A 26,179-nucleotide genomic window follows, 5' to 3' on the forward strand; every position below is an offset into this window, starting at 1 on the left:
ATTCCTGATGGTAACCCCAGCTGCAAAAAAGTAGGAGGCATTTTTTATGGACAGAACTGCAACTCCTTTCTTTCAGGTTTTTCAGCCTTTTCACACTTTTCCATTCTTCAGACTTTGCAAGTTTTTAAACAAAATCTTTGTATTTCCTCAAAGGAAAGCACACAGTGGACTGCATTGTGAGAGGGAAAGGAGCAAACTCTGTCTCATCTGAGGAGGGGCTCAGATCAGGAGTTGTGTAGGACCCTCGCCTGATTGGGGGTGGTGGAGCCTTGGCTGTGTGCAGGAGTGACTGTTCTTGGAGATGTTCTGGTTGGATCATGAGTTTGGGCTTGGTTGGAAAGCACTGCCTCAAGTTCATCAGCAGGAATGAGGCAGAATTCACTACTTGCTGTCTTAAGACCTTTCTGTCTGCCAAGTGTTTGAGCAATCCCTCACATCTCCCCCTTGAACTAAAGAGCAACGACTGGTCAAGAGCCCAGCAGGGATGAAAAAGGTTGGCCCCTTGCATCCTTCATCTGCTGTTTAGACTAAGGGCTACATTCTAGACCACTCTCAGTCACGCTGTCCTGAACCTGAGGATCAGCAGAATTACAGGCCCAATTTCAGGCAGACGTGAGCTTGCATCTGATGACAGGCAAGTACCTACATGTGTCTTTCATTATTCCATAGCCTTAGGAGATGCTGTTTAAGTTGGCAGATATACTTATTGAAAGCAAAGCTTGTTGCTGGTGAGATTACTGAATTTACAAAAAAAAAAAAAAAGGGATCAGATGCCAAGGGAGAGGGAGGGAAGTGTGTAGCATTTAAAAGTGTGGTGAAGCCATCAAGTTAACAAGAAAAAGTAGAATAAAATGTGGTTTCAATTTGTTGTACTGGGCTCAAGATGATAATATTGCAATAGTAAACTGGAGGGATGTGTGCGTGCAAATGTAAGCACATGTGTGCTTGCTTTCTGAATTCAAAATCCTAGAAGTTATTAGAAGTTCTAATTTTAGTTCCCAATTTAATGTACTCTGATAGTAAATTAGTAACTTTCAAGGGATTTACTGATAATCAGAACAAAGGTTTGCAATTTCTAGGACAGATCCCCAATTTTGGGGGCGGGAAGGAGCACTTTGTATTTCCCTGAAACCTTGAGTTATTGGGGCCGAACATGTAGGACAGATACTGAATGACCAATCCTAATGCTTTTAGCAACTTTGCTAAGTAAAACCCCGCTGCCATCCAGTGGCAATTGGCTATACGGCATGGTAGCTGTAAAATATGCCCTTTTCTGCCTTTTCTCCCTCAGATTCCACCTTTCTCAGATGCTCCCAGTTTTGTTTTTTTCCCAGATGGCACCTGACACAGTACTTGACAGGAAAAATCAAGTTTATGTCTGGCTTAAGTAATTCAGGGCAAATGTGCATTTATTTACCTTGTCTTTTCTAGCAATACTAATTTTTATCTGCATTGCATTTTTATTTTCTCCCCTGATTTGTCATAAAACACATACTTTTTCCTTGAATATTTTTGTTACCTTAGCTAAAGAATTAATGCTTGGTGGTATTTCTGCTCATCATAGTTTTACTTTAGAGTAGATTTCGCTTGTATCTTTGTATTTATGCTTTGAGCTGTGGTTTACCAATTTCCTAGTATGTTTCATGACACTTATCCTACATTTCAGACAAGGATTTATGTGTCCCATAGGATTCAAGCTGGACTTGGAGAAAGAGCCAGCTAGCAAATGGAGTTATTCTGACTTGTGAAGGGTTCCAGCCTTTTTAAACTAGGCTCTGAGAAATAAAAAAACAAATATTCTTGGGAAGAAACTGGGTTTGTGAGTACTTGGCTAGAAATTTTAGGAAAGGAAAGAACATTTCCTCTGGCCTCAGGAGCACATTCAATGTGAAATATTGCTGCCTTTAAAAGAGCCAAACTTAAATTTCTATTTGGGTCATTTATTTGACTTGAAAATAAAGGGATCTATCTATCTATATATATATTTTAAGGTTCAGAACCCTATTTTAAATAAAATGACATTCTAGTAAGTCAGGCACAGGCAAGATGCCACCAACATGAGCTATTAATTAAAAACAGCCGGAACTTCTAGAGGTGTTTGCAAGTATCTACCATGAGCTTGGGGACTGGCGAAATCTGGTACAAGTTAGTTCCAGCTGCACACATTTGCCTTATTACAGTTCTTTATAATAAATTAAATGCATGCTTCATACATCCTTTGGTGTAGTCATATTCTCTCAGCACTTGACTAAGCAGGTGGAAAGTTTATTTAGTCAGAGGATGACTGAAAACAATGAACTATAAACGCATCTATATCCACTCCAAGAAAGAGCTAATAAATGTCATGTTTTTTATTTTCCCGTGGACCCCCATTTTTTTTTAATGACCTTTCCAGAATCTGGAGTGATTTTTAAATGTTTGCCCTTTGGTCATAAATGCAGCAAGTAAATGTGAGTCTGCACACTCGAATGTTATATAAATCAGTTGACCAGTCAGTGTTGGAGCAAACTTCTCAGGATTGCTCTGTGAACTCCCTGTTCTCTGGCACAGTCGCCAGATACAAAGATAAACCAGGAGAGACTTATTCCCAAGAAAAGAATTATTCTGCATCCTTAACTTACATATCAACTGTTGAGATGTTTCATTTTTTTGTATGGTCAAGCCCCTTCTCTTGTTCTCTCTCTTCATCAATTAGTATGGAAATTGGAAGTTTACTGAAAAGAGTTTCGAATCGTGGGATTTTAGATTTAAAAAGATCAGAGGGATCATCTACTACAAACTTGCCAAAAAATACAAAATGAAACCCCCCAAAGAATGAATGATCCATTGCTGGGACACTGGAATCTCTCTATAAAGGAGAAATCTTATTAAGGTATTTTCATCTTAGGCCTCTAACCCCAAGGGTATCTTTACAAAGACTTTATTTTAGTGAAGCCTTCAATAAAAAGTGACCTCATGTCAAGAATTCTAAAGAGAGGGTTACGGAATATTGGTTTGATATTTAAGTCATTGTTATCTTGGAGCTGGCCTGAATGGACTGATAAGTGGACCGTCACCAGTTGTAACTTACTTTTACCATTTTAATGTGATTTAAGGGAAGACACTCTTGGAAACGCTTAGTTATGGTTCATACCCATAATCGTGTTTCTTTTAGGTCTTAAAATTTTATGTAATACAGGGGAGTAGATTGCATCAGTGCAGTCTTTTCTTTCTTCTTCTTCTTTTTTTTTTTTTTTTTTTTTATGATGCAAACAAAGCAGTATCTTAAATTAAATTAAGGTTTCTTAAGGTTCCAGATTCTCATTCCTAAATTTTCCACTGAGTAACCTCCACATTCTTCTCCTGCCTTTGTCCCTAGTTGACACAAGTCAGGCCACAATTTTTTTTTTCCTGCAAATGGACGAGCTGCTACTCAGAGGCTGCACTTACTGGTGAGAGATCCTTCAAGGGAAATGAATCTAGAATGGCCTGGAACATTTGTCGTTGGGTTGCTCCAGAGCTTGATTAGAGCTTCTGAGATTTCTAAGTAGGTGATGAAATTGAACAGCATCTGATTTTCTAAAATGACCAAAGGAGAATTGTTTCAGTCCCTGATTTGCAAAGTACTCACTTTTTGGTCCTCTCAGAATTTTTGTCAGATAAAGATTTTTCCATGCCATGAATGTAAGAAATAACCCACTCTTACTGACAAAGGGAAGTTAGTGTTGTAAAGGAATAAGTGATGATTCGGGGCTCTTGGAAGTCTTTGGAGGTATTCATGCTCGATTAAGCTATATCCCAATACCATCATTATCTGGGTCAGCCTCCGATTCAGCCTCATCCTGTGCTTCAGCAGTGGGGTAAAACAAATGTCACTTGTTAGCTGCTGCTTCATGACCTTTATAGACTTTGCATTAACTTGAAGCCCTGTCCCCAAAAATAGTGCTTGGGGGGAAATGAGTTAGTGATTTTATGAAGATAATGGGAGTTGAGGAAAACACTTAAGTTTGCTTTTCTGAGCTCTAGCTTCATTTTACTTCTCAGCCTATTTCATTGTCTCCACTGCTTTTTCTAACTTGGAAGGAAATCAGATGGCGAAAGTGAAACATACTGGCTGTCAGTGTGAAAAAGCTGCTCCCTATAGCACTGGAATTCTCTTGTCATTAATAGCTCTTGTAATCAACAGATTCTAATGTACAGAGTCATAAATGCTCTTGTTGTCATTTGGAAAATTACAAACTCCCAAAAAGTGGTGATTATTTGGGGCTTTGGGTCTGCAAGACAGTTCACATTAAAATGCTGATAATATCTTCAAAAACCACAGAGCCATGGGCCTTGCAGGCTTGGTAACTGACTGCCTTTGTGGTGTGGTTTTATTCTTTCCACTGAAGCACCTGTTGAAAGGAGTGGGATGCTGAATTCATAGGGGCGTGTTCACAGAAATCTTTAACACCAAGTATCTGTTTATTCAAGATAGTGCATAGTTCAAAGCAACCCTGATTCCTTAAACTAGATGTTTGTATGTTCTTTAATGAAAACAGCCTGAACATGGTTATTAATCTGGGTCTTTCTCCATTCTGACCACCCCACTCTGCTTTTCTCTTTGAGTATCAAAGAAAAGTATAAAAACATTTTGTAATTATTTATTTATTTATTTCTTTTGAGACGGAGTCTAGGTCTGTCGCCCAGGCTGGAGTGCAGTGGCCGGATCTCAGCTCACTGCAAGCTCCGCCTCCCGGGTTCATGCCATTCTCCTGCCTCAGCCTCCCGAGTAGTTGGGACTACAGGCGCCCGCCACCTCGGGGCCCGGCTAGTTTTTTGTATTTTTTTTAGTAGAGACGGGGTTTCACCGTGTTAGCCAGGATGGTCTCGATCTCCTGACCTTGTGATCCGCCCGTCTCGGCCTCCCAAAGTGCTGGGATTACAGGCTTGAGCCACCGCGCCCGGCCTCTTTTTGTATTTTTAGTAGAGACAGGGTTTCACCGTGTTAGCCAGTATGGTCCCGATCTCCTGACCTCATGATCCACCCACCTTGGCCTCCCAAAGTGCTGGGATTACAGGCGTGAGCCACCGCGCCCAGCAACATTTTGTAATTTTTTAAAGTGCCACATAAATTCAAGGTATTATTGCTATACTTCTTTTCTGTTACCTTACGAAGTTGATTGTTGTTGAAGCACCAGCAGTATGCATGCATGGGTATTCAGAATGACCATCTAGTCTCAGCTGTGCAAAATCCACTATTCATGCTGGGCACAGCGGCTCATGCCTGTAATCCCAGCACTTTGGGAGGCTGAGGTGGGCAGATCGCTTGAGCTCAGGAGTTTGAGACCAGCCTGGACAACATGGTGAAATTCCGTCTCTACAAAAATTAGCTGGGTATGGTGGCATGTGCCTGTAGTCTCAGCTACTTGGGAGGTTGAGGTGGGAGGATCACTTGAGCACAGGAAGTCGAGGCTACGGTGAGCCATGATCTCACCACTGCACTCCAGCCTGCGTGACAGAGCAAGACCCTGTCTCAAAAAAAAGAAACAACAGCAAAAACAACAAAATCCACTATTGAGGGGAGCATTTTAATGATCTTAATTAGACCTATTCCAGTGATTTATTCACAGCAAAGTACTAAAGAGCTATGTTTTCAAGAAAGATTGTGCCTGAAATTCTACAATTAGAATTTGGCTTGAGGCCCTGTTAAAATCAGCAACATCTCTGTAATATAACACATAAAGCTTCATTGGTCATTTTTCCATTTCATTTTTGGTTTTTCATTTCCGTGTGATTGAGTTTAATAGACTCTTCTCTAAGAGGCTAGCTTTTGAGTGGCGCAAGACTAGAGAAGACCATAAGGCACTATGCAGTCTCATGGATTGGGAGGCGTGATTAGCAAGCGTGTGAGATAATGGAGAACGAAAAATAATGCCAAGCTGGGTTAAAAAAAAAAAAAAAAAAGTTTGGGAAAGAAAAAACAGGTGCTCAAGATAAGCCTCCTATTTTTCAGTTTGGCCTAGCCCTAGCCCTATTGAAGAAGGTTAGTACATTCACCTGGCCAGTTGTAGCTAACTTGGTTACCTGGCAAGTGGCAGGGACACAGTACATTAGTACTTGTCCTATGGTACAGGGCATGCTTCTCAGGGTGTGGCCACTCCAGGGAGAGGGAAGACGTGCTTTATGGGGCCTACTCAGCCATCACTGTGATATGTGCCACCAGGATCTCAGGACCTTTCGTGGTCCAGTCTGAGGTGGGAGAACCACAGAAGCAAGAGCTGCCCGGCCCGGCCAAGCCCAGATTACCCTAAAATCTTACCGCTTTTTTCCCTTCAGCATTTTAAATTATAGGAGCAAGTAAAAGTATACATAACACAAGGCAATCTGAACAGGTGGCTGATAGCTGTTCCATCCAGGGAAGAGTCATGAAGTTCCCCCTCCCCACACATTTCACCCCGTCTTGTCTACCAGAAATCCTGTGGAAATGCAGACATAGCCATGGAGGAGTAACCCATGAACAAAGGGCTGGTAATTATAATTTAATGTTGTTCTTTTTACCCCTTTGGCTGGCTGGCTGTGCAAAGACAGGCCCCGCAGGGAAGTAATGTATTTGTGACAGCCAGTTGGGGTGGGGAGAGATGGGCTGTACTACACTTTGAATTTATTATGTTCTGCTAATACTTTTACTCCTATGCTGGAAAGTTATGTTTTCCTTCCTTTGTTAGACAATTTTTGCAGAGCAGTTTAACATTTTCAAACATTCACTATATATAGCACTTTTAAAATCCAGGAACTGTCATTTCCAAAGAAGACTCCATGTCTATAATATTAATTTCCTGTCCTCTCCTCATGGCCTTTTTCAGACATCCACTGTAGATAGCCTCTGTTCCCCAGGAACTACCATTTCCAAAGGAAACTCCCTCGCCTATAATTCCCTGTTCTCTTCTTGTTGCCTCTCCTGAATAATAATTTTTGATTCAGTACCTTTTAGCTATTTATAATGTTATCATATAATCTGAGTTTGGGAACTGCTTGCCACTTCCAGTTTCTGACACCCAAAACACATTTGCTGCTTAGGGAAAACAGTAGCATCCTGAATTTTTAGAAGACATAGTTTTCTCTTGGGGATCCAAACTGGAAGCAGATATTTGAGCTGTGAAGCCCATTTTTTCTTAGAAGAGTCAATTAGGAGCTGGGCTGAAACTTCACAGTCTATGCACTTAGAGTCAGGTTTTAGGACTAGAGCAAGCACTGTGGGCACCTGTTGTAAGAAAACATCTGACAGCGCGAGGTGCTAAATTGCTTCAAAATCTCCTCCACAGCTCGTTGGGATGCTACCTTTTTAGCAGGAGTTTGAAGCCCAGGATGCACTTAACATTGTAACCAACACAGTTGAAAAATAGGTTCTATGTTCTGTAGGGATGGATTCATTAAACTGCATGTTCTGGAAAAAGGATGTATTAGAGACTTTGAATTTGAGGCTCCTGTGTTATGTACATCTCTGAGCCATCTTAGGAAGAAAAGCAGCTCCTTAAGCTGCCTGCCTCTGCCTCTAATACTAGGTACATATTTTGACCTCTGCCCTCTTTAAGTTCTTTTCATTTGTCTTGTAGCCAGTATCGGACACGTTAATGACCACTAACTTTATAAATGAAACTATTGCAGTTCATAATGTCAAGATGTGAACCTAAGCAGGCCTTCGGTTTTCTGACTTAATAGCTGAACCATATCAGTCTTTCCCTGATCGTGGAACCTTCTGTCTTCTGCAGTCAGCAGACTGTCTCTAATGAGAGGTGCACAGATACTTTTGATGCTTATTTTAAGGGAAGCCAGTGGCAGATGGAGAGCCATCAGATGAAACTGTTATTAATCACGCCATTTCTGAAGATGTTCTGACTCTACACCCTGCATGGTGACAAACGCCAGGATGCCAAGTTCCTAGTATTCCAGCAGGTTCTTAGTATATAACAAACACTATCAGTGCCCCCAGCTCCCCTGTCAACTTTGACTAAATGCCTTCCAATAGAGTTAAGCTGTTTTTATCTAATACATGCTAACAGTAAAAGGACATAGAACTCTTATTTGACCCTCTTAGCATCTAAGGCATATGATACTTTTTTTCTTTATACTTATCTTTGAATTCAAAGCTAACACATTCTTCAAGTAACCAAGTTCACACTAAAGAAAAATTGAAGGCCATCCTCTAGAGCCATGCTGCTCAGTGTAGGAGCCAGCAGCCACATGTCAAAGCCACACTGAGCCACTGAAAGGTGGTTGCTATAAATTGAGATGTGCCGTGAGTGGAAAACAAGAGAGAAATGAAGACTAACATATCTGCTTAATAATTTTTATATTGATTGTATGTTGAAATGATTATATTTTGGATATATGGGGCTAAATAAGAGATTAAATTTCACCTGTTGTTTTTGCTTGTGATGTGGCTACTAGAAAATGTAAAATTACATGTGTGGCTTACAGTGAGACCCCACTATTTACAGAGCACTGAAAGTCATTCTTCCCCTTAATTCCTTATCTAAACTCGACTCATTGGCTATTTTGTGTTTCTGCACCTTTTCTTCCAAAATGAAGTTGCTAGAAGGCATGACTATGGAAACACTTTATCTCCTACTGTGATTTTTCAAGAGTGAGGAAATTTGGTTGTCACCATGAGGGGGAGGGGTTCTGTTCTCATTTGGTAAACATAGACCAGATACGCTAAACATCCCATAGAATATCTTAGAAAAAGAAAATTACAGTAAGTAGAGAAATTGATCAAAGAGTGGCTATTCTTGAACTGTCTGCTTTCCAGGTCTTTTTGGCTAGAGAACTCTTTTTCTAACTTTGTTGCCTGGCTTTTGGCTTAACGTCCAAAGTAGTGCACTGAGCTGCCCCCCAAAAGGGGTACAGTTTGTAAGGAAACCATATGCCCTATGGGGCCTCATGGGATGACATTGAGTGCATTAGGATCTCTTGGAAGGGAGCTGCCTTTATGTCCTCTAAACCAGGTCATCTCTTATCAGTTAAATCCTGGTGCTGACTAGTACAGCTGTGTGAGCCTGGACAAATCACTTCTGAGCCTGTTTTTCTTCTCTGTGCAATGAAAATGATGATAGAACCTTTCTTATAATGTTGTGAAAGATTATATTTTCTGAGATAATTTTAGTAAAGCAACTTAGCATAGAGCCTGATACATACTAAGTATGTTGTGTATGTTGGCCATGATTATTATTGGCTTCTTGGTAATGAGAGCCTCAGATACTAAGGGCAGTTTTTAGTGTATTATTTCTGACCTTGTGTAATCAGAAATACCACATTTTTGAGAATGTATTCTTTTCCAAAGAATTAAATGACTCTCAGAGGGGAATGGATAAACCCACAGAGGTTTTGGAAATGGAGCTGTTTCCTCTAAGTTTCATGACTTCTAATTAAGCCCCTTTATCTGTTTTATCCCTGACATTTGTACTCACTGTGTAGATCATGAGCTCATTTTGCATGGACTCTCCCCTCCCATCATCTCTTAGAGCTCAGCAGTGCTGTGCATGCATTGGTTAAAAATCTCAAACTGTCCAACTGAATTGCATTTATTAGCAATTTAATGCTGAAACTCAAAGAGGGAGAAGAGGAGAAAAAAAAAAAAATCAAAGATGAAGTGGAAAGAGAAGGGCCCTTGGATACAGCCAGACAGGGGTTGTAATATCTGCTCTGCCAAACACTAGTTAAGTGATCTTGGTGTAGTCACCAAACCTCTGAGTCTCTTTCCCACATACAAAATGAGGTTGATGTATTTCACAAGGCGGTTATCATGACTCAAGGAAATAACCTAAATGACTAGGGCAGTGACAGTTCACCTCTCTCTCTTCATGTTGCTCTCAGTTTCATGATCTCCTCCTCCCCGCAACCCCATGATTTATAGAAGCCAAGTTACATTCTCTGATTTATAACTGCTGTAACTTTGGAATACATTTAAGAACATGGAATTGGTTGTCTTTTGTTAGATCCACATACAGAAGTCACAGAAATGTTTTCATCATTTTGAATTTTACCGTTCATTCTGGCAAAGTGAAAATTTATACCAAAACACTATTTTAAACCACCTATCCCCTGGGTTAGAAATTATAAGTTAGTGTAGCCCAGTGAAGTATAATTAAATGTTGCCATTCTCCCATTTATTTAACTTCCTTCCCTCCATATTTGAAGTAATTTTCGCTTGGTGCCAACTCCAGCCATTCTCCAGATGCCTGTGATCTCTTCCAGATTTTCAACACGTAGTGGCTAAAGATAATATAGAATTATTTTTTAAGTAATTTGCGATTAGATGTAAATTTAGTAATTTTATGTTGGGACATGTGATCTCCTTGACATTTTCTCTAAAACACAGAATTTAAGAACTATAAATGATTTTAGAACATCTAGTTAAACCTCTACCACTTCACTGTTATGACAGTGAGGCCCGGAGACATTAAATGTTTTGCCCAAAGTTACCAACATGTTGTTGGCAGAAAAATCTGGAACATATGGCCTCATCCATTGTCTGATTTTTTTCTACTAGCACAGTGCCTTTTCAATTGCTTTTTATATGATATAGTGACAATCATAAATAGGTAGGGGATTTAATCAATACTCTTTAAAAAGTCACAGAAAGAAAGCAATTGTATTGAAAACCCCTTTCTAGTTTTTCCAGTAGGTTACATTAAATGGCCCCAAAAAGTAATTTATGGGCTAAAATGAATGTCTTCAGAAGGCTAACATAAAAGATGACCAACAAGGGGAAACCTGAAACAGCCTTTTAGATAATTTGCTTAACTTCTAGCCCTTTTTAAAAAATTACTCAAGCTCCTATTAGAGCCAACAAAGAACATCTGTTGTTTTATTTATAGCCACAATTTCTAAGAAGCATATTCTATAGCAGATGAAAAAGTAGTTGACAGCTTATAATTCATAAAGTTACTGAGGCCTAATCTAATAGAACAAAATGTACAAACTCCCTCCTGTGGTTCAGGCCCTATCACTTCCCTTTCAGCTGAAGACAGAAATGGCGCAACAGAGAAGTGGAGCATAGGTTGTTATGGTTGTTAAGGAAGAGGCGACTCTGAGATGATAATGCAGAAAGGAATACCCCGCAGTGATAAATGATTGCTTTCACCTCTGGGCCGTCCACCAGCCTGAGTCACTGCTACTTTTTCATTAACAACGTTGTACGGATTTTCATTATAGGAGGCCAACATTTTGCTGTGTTCAATCTACAGATTGTTAACATTGTATTTCCATCAGGAATCTAAAGTGTTAATTAAAATGACCGATTGAATAGTTCCCTCTCTGAGTGAAGCTTTTAGTTGACCCCTTTCACCAGTTAGCTCTAGTCTATATTGACATAACTTTCTCCCTGCTGACTCTTGAGCAATTATTAGAATTCACTCACTACTCAAATATCACCTCTCTGTATCTGTTGGCTTATTTCTGAGAATCTTTTTGAGAACATGACCAGGCTTCTTTCTATAATCGATATATATATATATATTCTATATTTTGGTTCTACTATATCTACAGGGTCTTCTGTATATCAGTTTGGTATGTTTTTTCTTAAGTGCATTGGTTTGGCACTAGTAACTGTAGTACTATTTATTACCCTGAGCTTTTTTGAGAATGTAGTGATAGGGTCCAACATCTGCCCAAATTGACCCATCTCAAGTTATAATTCTAAAACCGTAACCAGAAGAAGCCCAATAATTTCTTTAGCAGACAGGTGAACAGCCTCTTGTTCATTTCACTGCTGATCATGGTCTGTTTTTGTCTGAGGTAGTGAAAGTATGTTGCTTCATTTTATTAAACTCTGATTCCTTACACAATTAAGGATTGTGTTTACTTTTATCTCAAAATTGTTACTTTTTAATATATATAGTCTTTTTTCAGTGATCTTTTCAAACTTTTAAAATGAAGTCTGAATAAATATTATCTTATGCATTTCTTCTGCACCAGCTGATAGGGAATTTTCTGTACAATGTTTCCAGGCCTCTTGCCTTTCTTGCCTTTATTTTTCTTTGCAATTCCACATGCAGTTCATTGCTTTCCCTTTCTCTCCCTTTTTGATCATGGGTGCTTCAACTCCCTTCATATATTTGTTAAGCATATTTTACTAAGATTTCATTTTGGGGTGCTTGCAAATATATATTACAAAATATGTATTTTAAAAAAGTTATTTGCGGGGCCCTCTGTCCACCTGATGATTAACTAGAAGAGTCTTTTGTACCTTGCTAAAAGTGATAAGTTAGCTAGCTATATTTAGCTGTATAAAACCCATTACATCCTTGGGGAAGAATGTGCTTTGTTTAGCTTTATGAGAAAATATTTAATAAATGCTGTCTTGAAAATATTTAGCCTGGCTGAGTGGGCTGGCAGGGCTTCAATACTGATAAAGCAGAGGTGATGGTGAGAAGCTGGCCTTCCAGTCCAAGCTCAAGTTGAAAAACGCACCTCTTGTCACTAAGGGTTGCAACTGTCGCCAAGTGCTTGTCCATCAGTGTCATGTAAAGATTTTTTAACCTCACATATGGCATCACGCAGCGTGTCTGCCTAAAAAGGCAACCTAGATTCACAGAGGGGTTACAGTTGGCTTTGAAGTCCCATCTGTTCTTTAAAATCCTAGCTTTATTTCTTACTACTGGTATGACTTCAGGCAACTTGTTTAACTTTTCTTAATCTCAGTTTTCTCACCTGTAAAATGGGGACAATGATAATTCCTTCGAGCGTTGTACAGATTCAATGAGATAAAACGCTGAGCAGAGTCTCTTACACTAAGTGTTCACCACATGGGAATTATCATCAGTAGTAGTAATTTGTCATCAGCCTAACATTTTCAGTCCCTCCCTAACTCCTCCCACCCCACAGGAAATACAAAGAGCAAAGTCCTCTTGAATGTGGTGAGGTGGGAAAGGCTCTGGCATGGGCATCAGGAGGCCTCGGTCCTCGGCTGGAACTTCCTGTGGGACCTTGGGCAAGTTGTGGCTTACATAGTCCCTCCCCACTTATCAGTACACAATGCACAGGGCAGCAGAGCTCCCGGCTGCTAATCTCTCTTTTGATACCTAATTCATTGTGATATCAGACCGAATTTGATATGATAGCTAGACCCTCCAGTCCATAAGCATCAACTGGGGTCTGGTGTAAGATCAGCCTGTAAAATTCAGGCATGTAGGCAACAAGTTATCAGTAAGAAGGTCAATCACTGGGATTCTGTCTCCCACAGTGGTCTGGATTTCCTCTTTGTGGCAGGTGGGGTCAGCCTCAATCCTTGCTACTCAGAGTGTGGTTGTGGTGCGAGGACTGACAGTGTGGGCGTCACCTGGGAGCCTGCTGGAAATGCAGAATCCCAGACCCCACCCCGACCTGAATCAGGCTGTTAATATGTACATTAAAGTTGGGAAACCACTGCCTCAAACCACTGCTCTTGGTAATATTCTGACACATAGAGGGTATTTACTAAACACTTACAGAATTTGTGTTTGACATTGACATTTTCTAAACAGGGTTCCATTCCTTTCTTTGGGTGTAGTGTACTGATGTGTTAGGTCAGGGTTACCATAACAAAACACCACAGACTGTTTATGTCTGTACCACCATAGACATTTAGAAATCTATTTCTCAGAGGGTGCCAGTGTGGTTGGGCTCTGGTGAGGGCCCTCTCCCTAGCCTCCAGGCTGCTGCCTTGTCACTGTGATCTCACATGGGAAGGGTGGGAAGAAAGGTCTCTGGTGCTGCTGCTTATAAAGGCACTAATTCCATTGTGAGAGCACTTGTCCTCAGGACTTCCTCTAAACTCAGCTGCCTCCCAAAGGCCCTGTCTCCAAATACTATCACATTGAGGGTCAGGGCATCAACATGAATCTGGGGGGAAGGGACACAATTCAGTCTGTAGCGGCTGACTTCGCATCTGACTTTAAAATGCATCTTTTTTTTTTTTCTGAGACAGAGTCTCGATCTGTCGCCCAGGCTGGAGTGCAGTGGCCGGATCTCAGCTCACTGCAAGCTCCGCCTCCCGGGTTTACGCCATTCTCCTGCCTCAGCCTCCCGAGTAGTTGGGACTACAGGCGCCCGCCACCTCGCCCAGCTAATTTTTTGTATTTTTTAGTAGAGACGGGGTTTCACCGGGTTAGCCAGGATGGTCTCGATCTCCTGACCTCGTGATCCGCCCGTCTTGGCCTCCCAAAGTGCTGGGATTACAGGCTTGAGCCACCGCGCCCGGCCTAAAATGCATCTTTTAAAAAAAAAGATGTGCTGGCAGATAAACATGTAAATAAAGCCAATATGATAAAATGTTAATCGTAGAGTCTAGGTGAAAGATAATGTGGGCGTTCACTAAGCAATTCTTTAAACTTTTCAGGATATTTAAAAATGTCAGAGAAAAAAACTCCTACTCTCTGTAGTTATTTGAAAGGAATCTGGTGCTTGCTTTTTTCTCCTCGCTTCCATCCAGGCTTTCTTAAGAGTGCTTGTTCGGTCTGGCTGGACAAACTTGCCTTTTTGGCAGTTCCTCTCTCTCTCCCCACTCACTTTCTCATTGGTCAGCCAGTGGCCTGCTTCTGCACTGTCAGTGAGGTCCCAGCCTGTATCCAAAGCTTCTTTCTGGTCTCTAGTCTGCCAGTAGCATCTTTCTGTCCAGTTCCTCTCCATCCCCTGCCCTGTCCTAATACTAATCAGGGGATCTTTCAATTGCTTGTGACATCGCAGCTTCTCAAGTTACATTTTAAGACTCTGCTTTATTATTTTTAAGCATTTCTAACATGACATTGTATAAGTTTGACTCTGAAATTTATCATCACATGTAAGTAGGAGAGAAGTGTCTCCACAAGTTTGCCCTCAGCCAGAGATAGTGTGGTTCGTCTGGAATGCCCCTGCCTTTCTCTGGTTATTAATAGGGGCTCCTATTGCTTTTCCATTTACAGTGTTAATTATCTGCATTTCAAAGTAGTTCATAACGAGAGAGAATATATTAACTTGTTATTTGGGGAGGAAGTACAAAAACTGCTATTATCAAGATCATTTAACTTGAACATAATCAGAAAGTATTAAGGTTATTCCCCTTGTGGGGTTGACCATCAGATATCTGTGTGTTTCGTAATACCCTTATTGCAGATACCTTTTAAAGAAGGGAGGCTTGCGGGAAGTGTTGGGAAACTTACTATAAGCTTCTTTCCTTGACTGGCACTTGTATACTCTGGCGCAGGGAAGACAAGCCCAAACTAAATACATAGGCACTACTTAAGAACTTTGCGACATTGGCCAAATAGTTTCCTTGCCTTTAAATTGGGGATAATAGAGACTATATACCTTTGAACTGCTATGAAAAATAAATGAAAATATTTTTGTAAAATACTTACTGTGGGAATGTGGCTCCTAGTTGATGTTCAGTACTAATCATTCATTCAGCAAACAGCCTACCGCCCATTGCGTGGTATGGCCTATGATTTGTCTTTTTTCTTTTGGGGGGCTTCTGGGTCACACATCGTATGAAATGTTTCTTAGCACACCGAAAGACCAACTTTCCTTATAAATCATTGGCTTCAAAAATCCTGTGGACTCAAGTATAAATTATTTTTCTGATGAGGAGAGGAGGAAGCCCCTTCTTCCCCATTTATATCCTGCCTAGCATTTTAATTTGCTACACACTGTAAATTGTAATCTTAGAATCAAACTCCAATTTAGGTGATAAGGATCACAATTAATTAGGCTAGCCTGTCAAAGATTAAATGTAATCTTGCATTTCAGTTACCTCTTAACTCTGAGGCTTTAGCTAAGGCTATCAGAAACAAAGCTGTTAGGTCTGCTTATGTTTAATAAGATCTTTGCCTGCTGTTTGTTTTCTATACCAGTCTGTTGTCTAGAAATAAAACGAATGGACAGAGGATCTCAAATCCCTTTCATTTGTTTTTAGCTGTGCGGCAGGAGAGATAAATGGGAGAAGATAAACTTAACGATATTAAAGACTAATTAGGGTATCTGAGGAGATTTGCAAACTTCTAGTTTAAATCTGTTGGCAACTCTTTTAATTCCCTCCTGCTAGTTATCTCTGAAAATAATATAGTTATGGCTGAAGATTTATTTCCACGTCTACTCTTTGTACTCTCATTTTCAGTTGCCCATACTTTTTTTCTCCTTCCTCCAAAAAAGAAAAAAAAGTTCTTGTTTCCACCATGCTCAATATAATTTAGTACACAGTCGTTCCAACTTCATTTTTTCTTCACATTCAGTGTTCAGTGTTCAGTATTCTGAATGTGAAGAAGTCTAGTGACTCAAATATATTAGTATTGTGGTCCTTTTGGGGAAAAGTGTGATAAATTGAAAATATTTTGGTTTTGACTTCTGAGGATTTTGAGTATTATGTATATATACAAAGGCAAAATGCAAGTGTTTACCAAATATGCTTCCAGCTTACTTCCTTAGAACAGTATTGAGAAGGGTCTAAGTATGATAATTTGTGGTCTTAAAACCTGCAGTCGCAATCAGTGGATTTCCATAATCTAAACAATAATAAAGATTACATGACTAATTCTAACAATAATAACTACCTATTAGTTTGTGCTTTCTACATACTGGGCATGAGGCTTGTCATGTTTATATATATATATTATTCATTTAATCCTTATTATTGCACATAAGTATTCCCATTTTACAGATGAATAAATGGGATTCAAGTTAATTAACTCACCCAAGATTGCTGAATTCAGTACGTGGCAAAGCAAGGATTAAAACCTAAGCCTCTTTGGCTTTAAAGCTCTGCTTCTAATCACTTTTTTACTACTGATTAAACAGATGTGTCCCAAAATTAAGGAACTTGTCGCTGGATTTTTTGCTTTGTTTTTGCTTAAAGAGCACAGGCCATCATTTGTTGTAGTGTCACCCATAAAGCTTAATAAGTTTAAAGTTCAGGATGTTAATCATTACAAGCATAAAGTATGAATATGCTTAAAAGGTTTATTTAAGAAAAGAATTGGGATTAGATTTGCCCACCAGAATATACATTTTTCACTTGAAGTCCTGAGAGAGATTCAGACAGAAATAGCTTTGACTCAGTAGCAGTTAGCAGACAGACTAACATCTTGATATAATATTGATCCACACTTTGCATATACACTTTCTTTTCTTTGTATTACATTTTTAGAGGTAAGTGACAGTTTTTCACACACTTCCAACCTGCTTCCATCAGTAACGAAATATTTGGCTTGGGCAGCCTCTGGAGTCCCAGTGTTTCAGCTTAAACTTTCCACTCGGCCCTGCCAGGCACTAACTTGAAAATATCTTTTTTTATGGAGAATGCCTCCCGAAGGTGCAGCTGTGTGCTGGTTTCATTTTGCACTTCATAACGGTGTTGGCACCACTTAATGCAAAGAATGCCACTGTCTCCCACACACCGCTGGTGCCCAAGGACTGTCGAGGCCTGTCCATGTCAGTGGTTTGGGAAGGGCTGAAGTTTGGAGAGAAGGCTCTTTTTCTATTCCGTGTGATTGGCTGTCACCAGGGCAAAGGGGGAAAACCAGAACTAGTGGAAAATGCAGCATCGGATGTGTCATCAAATATTCTTCCTGCAACCTGGAACACCTAGTTCATTGGTGTTCTGGTCAACATTGAAGGCTGAATCCTCCTTTCTTTTGAAATAATGCATGTCTTGGATTCACTACTTTTAAACATTTCTGCTGATATTTATCCTTTTCTTTCTAAGCAATACTGATTTCTCAATGAAAAATGATTCAGCTAGTGAAAAACTGGGATTGGGTTGTAGTAAAGGAATCAACAAATTTGCCCTGATTCTGAAGAGTGGAGTTGGTTCTCCAGACTTATACACTGTGCTACAGCAAGCTTCACAACCAAAACCCATTACTTACTCAGGTATAAAAATCAAAAGCTGAACTGTAGTGAGAATTTATATGTAAACTGTTGGAGGATGGTGCTCTGTTAATCTGTGTTTGTTCCATACAACCCCTCCCATATAATTGATAATATTTGCATCTTTTTGTTCTTAGTCCTATTATTTTTTGGTTCATCAAACTTTGTAACGTGGTGCTTTATCGTGGACTTTTCAAAGAACAACTTGCCAAATTTGGTAATTCCTAGCAATTGTCATTTCCTGTTGGAATTTCTTAAAATTGAATCTAATGGAAAAGTGATTCTTGACCTTGTGTATTTAGTAAAATTAAAGGCATAGTTGATTTTAGGATTGTCATAAAAATTAATATTTTGTTTTAAAATGCTTTTTAGACTTTCAATGGTAATTGATCCTATTGTTGGAAGTAGATGATATAAACTTTAAAGCTTTTTGGATAGAACTTTCACATTCCCCAAGTCTAAATATTTTAAAGAGGAAATGGATTGACTCACAGACATTTTGTCCTAAGGAATAGAAAATCTTTGAATTGCTATTTTAAAAAAACATCCTTGTAAAATTTACTATTTTCAAACTCCAGTTGCAAAATCCTGACCAGCTATGATGATTCATACATTTGAGCGATAAAGCTTTTTTCAATATTAAAAAGTCAGTGGGGAGTCACTCAATACGTTACAAAAAGAGTACTTATACTTCCTAGTACCTATGTGTATTTTTTTTTTCTTTTTAAAGCAGTCTGGTGTGCATTTTGAGAAAAGTTCCAGTGTTCTCACAGACACCTGACTTGGTGTAGCACGGTGCTTTTCAGAAACTTCATCCAACACCTGAATGAGTAATGCATAAAACATACGATGTTTTGTAGCGCAGGATACTGCAGGTAAATTAACACTTTTTGCCAAAAAAACATTGAAAAGACAAAGGAAAGCAAGGAGGTTTTGCTTTTTAAAAAATTTTTTTCAAGCTTAATGAAGAAAGAGAGAGCTGGAAACCCTTCTGTATGAGCATTTGCCAGCCCAGCAATATAACAACTTTTGGGTGCATATTTCAATCACAATTAGATGAAATCTTTAATTATCATTTAATTTAACTTTCATATTTGCCTGCAGAAATGATTGTGTTGATAAGACTGGATTGAGACAAACCTTTATTAAGTAATTCTATTTTCAGAGCCAACATTAAAGTTTTTTTTTAATTAAAAAAAATGCCTGTGTAATTTATGAGAAAAGGGGAAGAGGAATTGGCATGTTGGTTGCATGAGAGTTGCATGGATATGTATTTACTATTTGATCTTTAGCTTTTTGAGATCTCGGGTGTGCTAAGTCTTGTTAGTTTGAGAGGCCTAAGGAATGACACAATGATGGATCTTAATAACACTTTTCTACATCATTTCTCTACCTGTATATTTCCCTTCTATTATATATGCTGATAGGATGATATTTCATTGTGTTCAGTGTAGAAGGTGTTTGTGAGAGAGGATACTTTTGTGAGTAGATATTAAGGCAAAGGGAAGTGGTTTATAATTTATCAGAGGAAATGAAATGGTGTGCCCTTTCATTTTATAATATTTCTTTTAAAATTTTATAATGATTTTAATTAGACTATGAAATCTTTAAGACATTTGTATTTTAAGTGCTTTTCAGATATATTTACATTTTAACATACAGAGATTTGAGAGGTGTCATTGCTGAACTTTTTCATAGGATCACCCACACGAATTTTCTTATCAAAAGAGTATGTCCTAATGCTTATTTCTAACCCCAAACAGATTACTAGCCCATTCCTGGATGTTCTGATCCTGAAGATTTAGGATGGTACCTGGGAATCAGTATTTCTAGCACATTCTCCAGGTGGTGCTTAGCTCTGGCAGGTGTGGGAGACACTGGAGAATGGTGAAGTTCCCACCCAGCCCTCTGCACAGTGACTGGAAAGTTAATGGCTGGTCGTTCGTGCTTTTATGAAACCTAAGATGTTTTACAGTGATGTTGCAGTAGGACAAAGTCACTCAAGAAATCGAGTGGTAAACATTGCAGGGCTTTGAGTTCAAATATTGATTAGCTCTATGTTAAGATGCCTTGTGTTCAGGGATCGCTTTAGAGTGGGGTCTCTAACACAAAGCTGACTTGGGAATCTTTCATCTGCCATTGACAAAATTTGCCCTTGTGCAGGCAGATAAGACTATACTCTCTAATACCGTGGGCAGTAGCCACATATGGTTGTTTCCATTTACATCAGTTAAAATAAAAAATTCAGTTCTTCAGTTGGAATGGCTGCATTTTACTCAATAGCCACCATGGCTAGGCATTGCTTTATTGGAGGGCACAGCTGTAGAACATTTCCATCATCACAGAAAGCTCTAATAGACAGTGCTGCTATAGGATTTTCCGTCATAATGTAGCTCTTTTCTTTTTATCCTGGGTAGTTGCAATGCTAAATAGAATTAGGTGGAAAGATCATGTGACAGTCTATGTACTGCACATTGCGTACTGCAGTCTGAGTGTTTTTGCAAAACGACTTAATCATACTTCATTCTCTGAGATCAAAATTTACTAACACTACTTTGGTAGCATGAATGTGTTCTATGTTGACTTTTAGTACTTGAAATACAGGCTTAATTAAAAATTTTTGGTCAGGTGCAGTGGCCCACACCTGTAATCTCAACTTTTTGAGAGATTGAGGTGGGCAGATTGCTTGAGTCCAGGAGTTCGAGACCAGCCTGGGTAATATGACAAAACACCCTCTCTACTAAAAATATACAAAAAATTAGCTGGGAGTGGTGCTGTACACTGTAGTCGCAGCTACTCTGGAGGCTGGGGTGGGAGGATCACATGAGCCCAGGAAGTTGAGGCTGCAGCGAGCCATGATCATGCCACTACACTCTAGCCTGGGTGACAGAGCGAGACCCTGTCTCAAAAAAAAAAAAAAAAAAGAAATTTGTTTACCATAGTATATGGTTTATAATAAAGAGCTATACTGGTAAAATCTCACAGAAACAAAACCGCAAATATTTAGTCTTTCTCAGATTATATAAATTGTTCCTAGAAAAGACTGCAAGTGATGAGGCTAATAAACAGGTTGTACGTATATTTTCATAATGACTTTAATTTACCTTTATTTTGCAGTTTCACAAATTTAAGATGAATATATTTAGCTCCCTCTTCTGGCATAATTTGAGAATTTTTTTGCTTACAATGGTTTTATTTTTTTGGACTGAGAATAAGGTTATCAATGTAATGTTGAGGAATGTTATTTATGAGTGTCATCCAGTTAGATTTTTTGGTATCATTACAAACGGTTAAAACGCACGGAAAAAGTTTATGAAAACACCACATTTTAAAAACTACTAACTGACCAAAAAATATATAAACAAAGGCTTTGACAAAGTTACACAGAAATTTAATTTGATATCAAGTGGGCAGTATTCATTCATATTGGCTTCTGGATCTGAGACTCAGCCCATACTTGGCATTTGTGAGGCTTGGGGGCAAGAATGCAAAAAAGAGGCCCAAGTAACCTGTGCCTAAATATTTTTGTTATAAATCATGTCCACATGATTTATAACAAAAAAATCAATAAAATCTGTCCAATAAAATTTTATTATCTGTTCAATAAAATCTGTCCCGTCCTTTCTGGGCAGTTATTTCTTCCTAATAACCAGGAGGAGAGATCTGAATTCAGGTTCTTGGGCTCCTGAGAGTTCTGCCCTAGAGTGTGGTATTATGCGGAGAGCTGGATCCTGGTTCATCCCTGGCTTCTCCCTGCACATCCAAACTCCCATCCATCCTGCCACTCCCCTCAACTTTGGGGCCCAGGGGTGTACCTAGACAGGGGGGTTTGCCCTGGGGAGGGTGGACCTGGGGGAAAGGCCATAAGAGGCCACTCAGCAGGAAATTCTGGGGCATTACTCTGAGCAGACTCTAGGTGAGAAGCAGTGGGCATATCACTTTGGCCTGGACAGTGCAAAAGCCCAGAGCAGGGGTTCTTCTTGCTCGGGCCTGGGTTTGCTAAGATCAGATGTAATTAAATTATTTTGTACGTCCTTCATTGTGGTCTAATGCATTCAACTATCCAAATTAAATACAATGGTGGGATTTTGTTGTTTGCAGCTTTGACTCTCCCGGATCTTGCAGAGCAGTTTGCCCCTCCTGACGTTGCCCCGCCTCTTCTTATCAAGCTCGTGGAAGCCATTGAAAAGAAAGGTAACCAGACTGCCAGAGGGCATCAGTTCACCCTTATTTCATGGCTGTTATTATTTGTCTCTTGTGCATTCATTAGGTAAATTTCCTGCTACCAGCTATGTCCAGATACTCTGCTGGACACTCAAACTGTTTAGGGCTAAGTACTGGGGAAAATGTCTTGGTCTATAATTTCTAACTCTAGATTAACATGTAGTTTCCATATGGAAACTATTAAATTCTTCATAATTTAATAAATATGATTAACTTTCTTCTTAGAGGCCAGATGGTTTTGCCAAAATTATCGACATGCCAGATAAGATTAATAGTACGAGTTGACTTCCAAGAATATTTGGTACGCATCTAGAACAGATACTGGATGGAAACTGGAATGTCTCTGGCAGCGGGCTCACAGGTTCTCCAGAGAGCTGTGTTTTGCATACATAGTCTGTGGTCTGTTTTGTGTCCTAGGTCTGGAATGTTCAACTCTATACAGAACACAGAGCTCCGGCAACCTGGCGGAATTACGACAGCTTCTTGATTGTGGTAAGTGTCACAGAGCTAGAAATACAAATGGGAAAGACAGGTCTTGGCTTTCCCAGGTAAAGCACACACAAAAAATGGAATTTAATCTATGCAATGTTCTAAATGTAAAGGGAACTCAAATCATGCACAGCTCCCCCTGCCCTGTTACGGTAACAGTGCAGACCTTTGACATTTTTCTCCTGAGTTGGGCTGCAAGTGTGTGCATGCCTCCCTTCAGGCATGTTGGCCATCATCATAGCCAGCAGGCCGTGGGTCCTGCAGAGGAGAGAAACGACCTCTTGATGTTTCTCTCGCTCTGTATATCTACCATCTTTCCTTGATCCTGAATTTGGCTACATCTATTTCATCTGAATCAGTTAAAAAATATTTTTAAGCCTATGTCACTTAAGAAATGTCTCTTCTGACACCCTTTTTCTTTTATTACCTTTCCCTTCCATTTTCCTTTTCCCTTTCCCTTTCTTTCTGGCTTGTCTTCTTTCTTGCTTTTTCTTGTGTTGAGTACATTAAGTAACATCATGAGATTGTTATGTTCAGTGGTGTGCTGATAAACCAACTCTCTAGGAAGAAAAAGGCCCTGGTTGGTAGCGTCTGCCCATTTTTGTGGCATGAATATTCCCACCGAGGCTTATTTCAAGCTAACCAACATGTCACTGGATGTGGAATTGGGAAGAATTGAGGACAGTTTGGTTAAATGACACTAATTAATTTAGCCAAGAGGACTTTAGTACCCCACACACCCACTTCCTCCTTTGGCATAGAGAAAAAACTACACATCAATTTACTTGCCAGCATTCCAGCAAGTCATCTTCTTATATTGACTTCTAAAATCTCTCAAGATCCTTCATTCCCTCATAACACTTTAAAAAAATTATATACTGCCTCACATCATTTTAACTGAACTTAGGTGTTTAAACCAAAAAGAGTGAAACCCAGTTTTGCACTCCTTCAGAGGTATAATTGTACAAAGAATGCCCACATGATAGTAAATGAGAATTTGAAGCGTGAGGCAGTTTCAAAATGAGGCAGCTTCTGAGACTTTCTAGAAAAGAGGTCTTTTTGGAGAAAAGGAGGAGACTAGACCTTTATCAGTATCAGTAAATTCTTACACTTGAAATGTTCTGACCAAATGTTTTAAAAAAATGTTTTAAAAAAATATTTAACTTCATTTTTTCTTTGTACATGGAAATCAGTTGCATGCGAACAGGGCATATCCTCTTTGCTGCTCTGCCTCCTGCACATCCCACAGAGCAGATCATTAGAAGTTAACATGCAGAACACTCACGGTGAAAAGGCTTGTTTTTTGGTATTTCTGACAACTTTATCAGAGTATTAAGGAAACGCTGAATTTTGTCCTTAGCCAATTGAAATAAAGACACATGTTTGGGTCAGAAAATTGGTCAAATTATGAACATGTTTAGTCACAGGAAAAGTTTAGACATCAGAGCCTGATGAAGTGGAAGTTATTTGAGAAATAGTGGTTAGGTTTGTAATGTGATCAACACAGAATGATGCAGTTTAGTTGTTAAAAAAAAAAGAACAAAAAACCCTTCACACCACTTGCAAGATAGAGTCAACAACCAAAGACTCACGTCAACGGTACATTTTGACCGACAGCTTTCCTTCCCCAGTGAGATCAAAACACATAGAAAAGTGGTTTCATTTGGAGTCTGTGCTAAAAAAGTGAATTTTGTGCCCCCCCCCCAAATATAAATAAATATTGTCCAAACTTGGGAGTGGATCTGCCAGGTCTGTTTCCAACTCAAAGATTTTTCAATACATAAAAATATTGTATAATATCCTGGAGGAGGCTCCAAAATAGTCACTTACACCTAAAAAAAAAATTATGGCTTTTAACTAACCTTATGAATTACCAGTGTTTGAAAAGGACAGACATGGCAGACAATAGCCCACTTTTATTAGCACCTGCTAAGCTATTTCATCCACACACTAACCTTGTGATGTACATCCTAGTAACTTTAACTCAGCAGAAAAGAAAGCTGACCCTCAGGTAAATAATTTCTTTCACATTTTTTAGTGGCTGAGTGGCTAATTTTTCTGACTCCAAAAGTCCTTGATTTTTTTCTCTTTTTTAATTTTGCCCTAAAATAAATTGTTTCTTTGTCTCATGCAAGTTTTAATGATTCAGATCTTCACCTGACAGTTTTTGGTTTCTTTTAACTTGACTCGGGCTTTCTTAGCCTTGGTACTATTGACATTTTAGGCTGGATAATTCTTTGCTGGAAGAGTGGCAGCCTGTCCCATGCATTGTGGGATGCTTAGCCACATCCCTAACCTCTACCCACGAGGTGCCAGCAGCATTCTTCCCCAGTTGTGACAATCAGAAATGTCTCCAGACATCTAGGGAGAGACCTGAAGAAGAGGGGACTCCATTCCAGGGGGAGGGAGGGAGGAGTGAAGGATTGGAGAGTTTACGGGGTACCTGTCGTGAGTAGACTCAGTGAAAAGTGAGGTAGGAGAGAATGCAAACTCCTCCAATCAAGACCTAAAGATTATGTAGCTCTTCAAAAGTCATCACATGACAGGTGTGAATAGCTAGTGGGAGAGCACGTTAGGCCAGTTTCAGTGCAGAAAAGGGTTCTTAGAGAGCAGAAGTCAGAGAAATAAAACAGACTTTGTCACTAACTCTAGTAGAATTTGACATAAGGTAACATTACCCAAAGACCTGCATAAGATAATTTTATTCATACACTATAGAAGTTCTTTTGATATACCTCGTGTTAGAGAAGGGCTTTGACAAATTAACTTCACTCTAAGAGCCTTCTAGTTCAGTCCACAAACATTTAACACATTGTATGTGCTAGACACTGAGGGATGCGAGAAGAGCAGGTGACAGCCACAGTCCTTGCCCTTGACATACCTTGGTCTAGCAGGGGGAAACATAATCCCATATAATGATTATACTCTTTGGGAAGTGCCTTGATAGAGGGATGGCTCATTAGCACTGCAAAAGCACAGAGGGAGACCCTGCCTGAGGGAGGGATGTGTGTATATTTATTATCTTAATATTTATATTGCATCACCAAATGTTTTGTCACATATTTTAGGATAAGCAAATTGAGTAATACTAATTTTCCGGGCAAAGAGACATTAGATGAAATGCACAGGGGCAAAGTGTATGGGAGACCAGAAGCACGGCCAAGGGTGGTGACCATAGAGAATTCCTATAGCGACACACACACACGATTTTATTTGACGGTATTTAATTATGCTCACAATTGCATTACCTTCAACATAGATCCTTTAGGCAAAGACTTGCAATGGTATTGCCCCTCCCACATTTGTTAGACATGTGATAGGTCTCTGGTTAGTTGCTTGTAGGACATTTAAGAGATTTAACACTTTGTCTCTCACCTTTTAAATTTAGTAATTCTTTTCCTCAAGTTGACCTGTCCATATCCTATTCCAGTCTGACTTTTCTTAGAGCTCTGTGGTTGGGTGACTCACTTTTGGAACATTGGCCTACTTAGTGGGGCAGGTTTGGTTTATGATAACGATATGTCCAAGGAATTTTTGTAGTCTTAGGCTCAACCTCGAATGATTTGTACTATCATACTTCATTGAAGGGTATCTAGGATACTACCTTCTCCCACTCACTTATACTCAA

General features: G+C 39.4%; 1 protein-coding gene across 2 annotated transcripts in view; it reads left to right on the forward strand.

The window, feature by feature from the left end:
• Positions 1-26,179, forward strand: part of PIK3R1 (phosphoinositide-3-kinase regulatory subunit 1) — an 85,120-nt gene that overhangs the window by 35,149 nt on the left and 23,792 nt on the right. For both annotated transcript variants that reach the window (XM_025387431.1, XM_025387432.1), the window contains exons 3-4: positions 21,940-22,032; positions 22,480-22,554. In XM_025387431.1, the coding sequence (XP_025243216.1) occupies positions 21,940-22,032; positions 22,480-22,554 (168 nt within the window). The remainder of the gene's footprint in view (positions 1-21,939; positions 22,033-22,479; positions 22,555-26,179) is intronic.

Source organism: Theropithecus gelada, chromosome 6 (assembly GCF_003255815.1).
Source record: "Theropithecus gelada isolate Dixy chromosome 6, Tgel_1.0, whole genome shotgun sequence".
In the NCBI taxonomy this organism is placed as follows: domain Eukaryota; kingdom Metazoa; phylum Chordata; class Mammalia; order Primates; family Cercopithecidae; genus Theropithecus; species Theropithecus gelada.